The sequence below is a fragment of the Seriola dumerili genome, unplaced genomic scaffold (assembly GCF_002260705.1).
Source record: "Seriola dumerili isolate Sdu_G_001 unplaced genomic scaffold, Sdu_1.0 BDQW01000337.1, whole genome shotgun sequence".
NCBI lineage: Eukaryota > Metazoa > Chordata > Actinopteri > Carangiformes > Carangidae > Seriola > Seriola dumerili.
In genome coordinates this window covers 3,228-10,954 of record NW_019174592.1, presented here as the reverse complement: position 1 = coordinate 10,954, position 7,727 = coordinate 3,228, and the positions used below count along the sequence as shown (strand labels likewise).

The following is a 7,727-nucleotide window of genomic DNA, read 5'->3' as shown; positions in this document are numbered from 1 at the left end:
TTCAAGTCAGAAAAACCATTCGTGTTAGTTGGGTTTCACCTTTTATGGTACCAGTCTCAATATGTAACATAGCAGAAGTAGCTAATTCAGGGTTTGGGGCAGTGGCGATTGTTCTAAGACTGCAAGGGAAGCTCAGCTTCACCTAAAATGTCAACAAAATAAGTGGTCAAATATGTACTGTTGTGTGTACATTTCATTGACTAAATATGCGCTAGAACACGTTCATCTTTTGTTCAGAATCAGCTACTTATCACAGGTAACCGACACGACTTCCTTCTCATTCATCCCCGCAGCGCCACAGTGCTTTACACAGTGTAGACGCCAAGCGTCTACTGACTTCAATGGGGAAGCATAGAGTGGGTTGTTCCACTGCAGCGAAACTAGACGGTCATTGGATAAATGCTGGGCTTTGTCCCGCCCATCGGACGCTCAGCGTCTCTGGGGGTCTATGGGGCAGTGGGCTGGCCCGGACGCTCGGCTTCTGCATGATGATTGGATGATCTGTCTGAGGCTGAGTCCCTTTCCCTTTCCTAATGTTTCCTGGGATGATTAACAGTTTCACAGTTGTCCATCCAATAATTGTTGAGTTATTTCAACCTGGAATAAAGTGATGGACGGCCAACTGACAGACCCAAATATTTTATGTCAAGAATTAAATTTGAAAGAACTCAGCTGGATTTAAATATAAATCAAGATTTCTTTTTTTTCACTATGATTAATTGATGGTAAAAAACATTAAATGAAACTTCTCTGATATTCCTCTACTCTCCGCAGCTCCTCAGTGTCTTGTCTGCTTTTGCCTTATTAACTTCAGGTCATAGTTCCCTTTCCTCTGAATTGAGCACCTACTAAAGATACACCATCTGTTAGAGGTGAGGAGAGATCCTGTGTACAAGGCTCTGGAGACCACAATGTTCTGCCCAGAGAATAAAATCTACTCCCAGTGGATTTACTGGACCTCTGGCAGGGGAGCTGAATATATGAACTCCTCTATTGCTGACTGTGAAGAGTCGAAGGAGACAGCTGAGTCTCTACATTTTAAAAAATAATTTATTTTCTATTATCCTGCACTTTTCAGGTCATATCATATAAAGTGGAGATTTTTTTAAACTATTTTTTGAAAAAGCCTTTTTTCTGTAATAGATTTATTAATGTGTTTATTTTACACAAGGACAGATTCACCTGAGAGCACAAAGTGGGACTGTCATGTTGATGTATGCTGCTTCTATTAACTGGTAACTTGTTTCTCACAGGTGAAGTGTCCCTGCTATGACTGAGGTTACATTATTCTGAAGGGCGAAATTGAATGAAAACACAGACACACACACACACACACACACACACACACACACACTATAAAAGTATTAATATGACAGTTTTGAATGTCATTGTTGACATATAGCAGTGCTTGGAGGACAACTGTGTCAATAGGCAAATGTCACTACAATTAAAGCCTTTAAAAGCAGGAATGTGAAGGTCAACTGGGACTGCAAAAAAACATAAAATTTTTGTGATTTTTGGCCTTGAATTTATTCCCTCAGGAAGCACTCTACATTTCAGATTTGAACTTTAGAGTGTATCTGTTATTCCATTAGCAGGTAAGCAGAACTTAAATGGCCAATTTTTTCTTGCATTATTGATAAAGTGTTCACATTGTTTGCAGGCTCAGTATAACGGACGACCTGACCACTACACCACTTTGCTATTTCTGCCCACATGCCAGAAGCATCTACAGACCCCCTTCATCCTTATCTCTATTGTGTGTGTGTGTGTGTGTGTGTGTGTGTGTGTGTGTGTGTGTGTGTGTGTGTGTGTGTGTGTGTGTGTGTGTGAATAAGAAGGGGGTCTTCACTCCTTATCAGTTTGTCCGTTACATTCTTGGCTCCAGTGGCTGAACGAACTGCCATTTATGGCTAAAGGAAAAGCACAATATAGAGCTCATGCTGTGCTCTACTGACCCACAATGCACCAGGACTTTATAAAAACCCACAACAAAAACCCCTGGACAGTGAGAGAGAGGTTAATAGCTTTTGGTAACCCACTTTCTTGAATCTGTTTTGTCAGTGTTTATTCTGAAGAGGCTTAACAGAAAGCATATTTGAGAAAAGGTCTTGGTTTCTGAGGCTTGCCAGAGTAAAGAAAAGGACTGTGTTTTCAAACTGTGTAAGGATACTACATATTATCCTGTACTATGACATCTCTGACATCCTCCAGCCGCAGGTCCTCCTCATCCTACCGCTCATCGTCACGTTACAGCACCTCCAGCTCCTATCGGTCAGAGGGATCGCTGGGCGGATCATCCGAATGTCTGGACCCCCTCTTTGAGCCGTTTCTGGACTCTGCTGATCATTCCAGTCTGTTTGGAGAAGAGGGACCTGGAAGCTGCTTGACCCCCTTCAGCAGGCAGGACAGATCCTCCTATGGACTCACTGGTAAGCTGTCAAGCTTTCTGTTCTTGCACAGCATGCAGTTTTCAATGACAAAAGACAAATGCACCACTAATGTTTTAACAAAGTTAATTTGATTTAGACAAAATCAGGTGTTTCCTCTCTAGCCAGTGACCACGCATTTTACTGGCTTTTATTTGGTCAGCTAGCTAGTTAAATACACGTTAGCTAAGTCACTTAAATACACACTTCCCAGACAGCAAAATTAAACTTCTGGCCCAAAATATGTCTTGGTCATTGGCCCAAGTTTGGCTCATATACTTCCACATCTGGGCAGATTCTCTGTGTGTGCCAGAATTGGTCCAGATGTGGATGTATTGACTGACAATCATGCTGTATTTGGGCCAGATACACATAAATATTGTTCCAAAAGACTCAAAGTCAAAGCTAAATGTAAAAAGTCAGCATTCTTATCAGCATTGTTCTTGCACTTAAGAGATAGTTATTTTCTACATATGATAAAGAAAAATAATAAAAGAAAAATGTTCACTTTTTTTTTAATTTTTTTTTTTAACAAGAAACAGAATAGGCAACGTTAGCTGTGGTCACTGGAATGCTAACTTCCCCAGATCCAATAAAGCGCACAACAGAGCTGTTAAAGTTAGCATCCGATCAATTAGCATCCAAGACCAGTTTCCACACAACAGGGAAATACTATATGTGGTAATTGTGACGTTGTAACTTGTAACCCCACAAACTAATGTGGTTAGATAACAAAATGCTGCATGGCCTTGGAAGTAATGCTAGGCTACTATGGTAGCTGCTTGGACATGCTAAGGTTGTTAGAATAGATAAACATGCTGTTTAATCTGTTCTTCGCCTTTTTGGTTTGTGGTTTTGGAAAGGCAGACAAATAAATATATAAATGAACTTAAAAAATAAGGATTTAATAGTTGTAGTTTGTTAAGCTTACTATAATATGGCAATTCACAGTCACTGTGTAGAGGCAGGGTTTAGCAAACAGTCAATCACCCAGGATAAATGACTTAATTTGGTCACAAAGGGCCTTTAAAAAAATAGGAGTGATAAATGTTATTTATTTTTTATTATTCTAATGTTAAAAAGTTCCATATAAAGGTCAACTGAGCTTCAACATGCTTCACATTAACAGTTTCAGAGTGGTTGAGGTGTTGGTGCCTTGCTCATGGGCACAGCAGAGTCTTCTTGATTCATTTTCTCCACCAGCAGGGAAGAGGCATTAGTATCTCACATTACAGTGATAAGTTGATTGAGAGAAAAAACACCACAGAGAAGAAAAAGACCTGCGGGCTCAGAGAGAGTAATGAGCCAGAGCCGTAAGAGCTTCTGTGTACTGTGAGAGAAAGAGTCTGCATGACTCCAGACGCCGTCCACTGGGCCACATAAAAAACTAATAACGAGAAAAAAACAAAAAACAGAAGCTTGTACAGACGTGTATATTGTAATATGCAGTGTTACACTTCTGCTGCAGCACAAAGCAGTAACAACTGCCGTAAAAAAAAAAAAAAAAAATAAAGGTTTATTATCGCTATGTCAACACCGTATAAAAATGACATGCGAACTGATGATGGTTCTCAAAACTTTCACAAAACATCAAATAAAAAAGTGGACCCACGAGTGTTTGATGCTCTAACTGAGTCTCTTCTTTAGTGATTTGCATTTTTCAAACTGGCTGTAAAACACATTTACAGCCTAAACAGAAAGCTTCAGTCTCTCATGGCTTTTAATGACCTTTGTGTTGTGGTCTGAACATAAAATACAAAAACACCAGAGCAATAGCTTGAATATATGGAGCTCTTAAGTGCAATGATTGAGTAGTTTATAGTGAAATACTCATTATACTCATTACTACTCATTATTATGTTATTTCACCAGTCTAATTTTCACAATAAGAGTGTTTTATTAAGTTCATATAATTTCATATCACATTTTATTTCGTAATGCTACTTTTTATGCTACCAAATTTATTTTAAGCAAGCTAACTAAACAGCTGCTATCAAATGTATCCATACTTTTCATACAAACATTTCTATTAAGAAAATGCTTCTCAACATTCCCAATAATATTCCATTAACTGTATTCTTATTTACGTTTCTATATGTATGAGTTGCAATGTTAAACTGACCATCCATTCACTGCTCTACATGTTCCCTCAAACCTATATGTGTCCTGTGATGTGTTCATTCCCCTGCAGCTCCTGTGGGTGGCACTGTGTCAGGTCGCCAGAGCAGTGTAGGCGGCGGGGTGCGTTGCCAGGGAGACAGCTACTACATGTCTGCTGACGTCAGCCAGTTTGAGCCGCATGACATAGTGGTGATGGCCTACAAACACCGTGTTGTCATTCACGCCCAAAAGGTGTGTGAGTATAAATCAGCTGAGGTGTTTTAATGTATGTGAACATGATTCAAGTGTTTTCATGCACACATACGCAGTTACATCGCAATTATCACTTTCATGTATGACTGCGGGGATGAATCTGAGGTTTGGATGAACTTACTCATGTCTGCTGTTTGACTGACACAGTTATCATTTAAGATAAAATATAATTTTAATTTAATACATAATGTTTACACATCTTTATTATTTAATCTGAACTTTCTCAAAATTCTCAAATGTCATCAGAGAAGCCGTAGGACTACCGGTATATGTCTTAAATATCTCAGTAACTATTTGATGGATTCCCATAAAAAAAACACCCCACAACATTCATGAATCCCAGAGTCTCCAGATGACTTTTGTGATCCAGTGAATTTACCTGTAATGCCACCATTAGGTTAAAACTTGTAGTTTTAAGCTTTTGGGTGAATTTACTATGTAATTTGGTGCAGACGTTCATGTTGTTTTGAGGATAGACTGTAGTAACCTTGGGGATCCCTTCACCTTTCTTCAATTTGTCCAGCACTTTGGTTTATGAGCAAATACCTGCAAAACTAGTAACATTCCCATCAGCCTCAGTTGTACTTTGTAATTAGTGCTATTAGGAAACGTTAGCATACTAACATGAGCATGTTCTGTCATTGTGAGCATGTTAGCATTTAGCTGAAAGCACCTTCCTACTATATATGACTGCAGATGTTAATCAATGATACATAACCAACCAACATAGAAAAGCTTCCCCGCTCTCTGTCTCGCACTCTGTCTTTTCCTCTTCCCTCACAGTTTGAAGTTTAGGGGGGAAAAGGTGAGAGAGTGGAGGAGTGAGTAGGGAATGTTTCTGCTGTGATGCAGGACGATCAGCAAATTGGTAAAACTCAACAACCGTTCAGCTCATCTAGCCTTTAGAGAGAACTACTCAGTGTTCATTTCCTGCTTCCTCTCCTCCCCTTCCCTTGCAGCGCTCACCTCTTCACCCCCTTCTCTTTCACTGGTTCTCACCCTCTTTTCTCACCTTCATGCCTTTCTTTGGCCCTGTTGCTCTTCTCACTTCCTCCACTCATCCTCTCTGCTCGATGACCTTTCCAGCAGCTCATCCCCAGAATCAATCAGTCCTTCCACAGCTCCTTTTCTAACTCTCAGTCTACATCTTTCAGGTTTTGGATGATGGAAGCATCAGTGACACCTTCACCCATAAGTCCCTGTTCCCAGAGGATATGGACCCCCTGTCGGTTAGCGGGACCCTTAACCCTGATGGTAACCTGGTGGTGAGTGTCCGGCGGACCACAGCGCTTGGTGGGCTGGAGCCCCCGGGAGTACCCACCTACCCCAGTGAGGCTCATCTTTGACTTGTGGCCTCATTGTGTTTCTGATTATCTAATCTACCATTGTTTTAATATTATTACTTTATAATCAATAATGGCATCAGAATTTAAATTAATTGAGTCTGTGAATTATTTTCAATATTAATATTATTGATTTATTGTTTACAGTATATCCATGATGATGATCCCTTAACATTTCATCTTGCACAAGGTTGTCTTGTCTGTGTTTTCCCCTTATCAACATTTTTATATCATTATTTGCTATAAATCTGCAGTTCGATAAGTTTGTGAGGTCATGGTGTGGTGATGGAGACATTGGAGAAATAAAAATAAGTCTATCCAAATAAAAATAAAAAAAATCTTTAAGTTTAGTTGTTGGAGGTTTGATGGGTTTTGTTGTAGAAAAATGTCTCATCTCACTGAGTCAGAATTGATCTTTTTACTTGACCCATGCAATGAATCTGCTTTTTTCAAGTTCATGTTGTAAATTCATAATATTCATGAAAGTTTGTAAAACTACAGGAAGTCACTAACTTTGTAGTATTACACTGAGTGAAGAAGTTGCAATAAATATCTGTTTTTTTACAAAAAAACCTGTGATTATCTTTTGTTGATTTTAATGGTTGTTTCTTTAATATAAGCTTTTCACCATCATAGTCCAACACTTACTATAACATTTCATGCCTTATTATACTATGACAATTTTTGACGTTTTTATACATTATTATGAAATGAAGTTATTTCACATTTTTATGCCTTACTATACAATGATGTTTTTAGACATCTTTTTTGCCTTACTAAACTATTACATTTTCTGCCTTACTTTACAATAATGTTTTATGCCTTACTATACAATGATGTTTTATGACATTTTTATGCCTTACTATACTATGACGTTTTTAGATGTTTTTTTGCCTTACTAAACTATGACATTTTCTGCCTTACTATACTATGACATTTAAGTCCTTACTATACTATGACGTTTTTAGTTGTTTTTTTTGCCTTACTATACTATGACGTTTCATGGCTTAATATACTATGACGTTTTATGAAGTTTTAACGCTTACTGTGCTATGACGTTTTAGGCCTTACTATACAATGATGTTTTATGACATTTTTATGCCTTACTATACTATGACATTTTTAGACGTTTATAAGCTTTTCTATACTATGACATTGTATGCCTAACTATACCATGATGTTTTACTGATATTTTTATGCCTTACTATACTATGACGTTTCATGCCTTCTTATATTATGATGTTTTTAGATGTTTATATGCTTTTCTATACCATGACGTTTTATTGATATTTTTATGCCTTACTAAACTATGACATTTTCTGCCTTACTATACTATGACATTTTAGGCCTTATTATACAATGATGTTTTATGACATTTTTATGCCTTACTATACTATGACGTTTCATGCCTTCTTATATTATGATGTTTTTAGATGTTTATATGCTTTTCTATACCATGACGTTTTATTGATATTTTTATGCCTTACTAAACTATGACATTTTCTGCCTTACTATACTATGACATTTTAGGCCTTATTATACAATGATGTTTTATGACATTTTTATGCCATACTAAACTATG

General features: G+C 37.9%; 1 protein-coding gene across 1 annotated transcript; it reads left to right on the top strand.

Moving 5' to 3' along the window:
- Positions 1 to 1,986: 1,986 nt before the first annotated feature.
- LOC111232855 (heat shock protein beta-7-like) lies at positions 1,987 to 6,711 on the top strand. The gene is made up of 3 exons (XM_022760524.1): positions 1,987 to 2,432; positions 4,621 to 4,781; positions 5,957 to 6,711. Exons 1-3 carry the CDS (start codon positions 2,192 to 2,194, stop codon positions 6,146 to 6,148), a joined length of 594 nt encoding a protein of 197 aa, XP_022616245.1. The 5' UTR covers positions 1,987 to 2,191; the 3' UTR covers positions 6,149 to 6,711.
- The last annotated feature ends 1,016 nt before the right edge of the window (positions 6,712 to 7,727 follow it).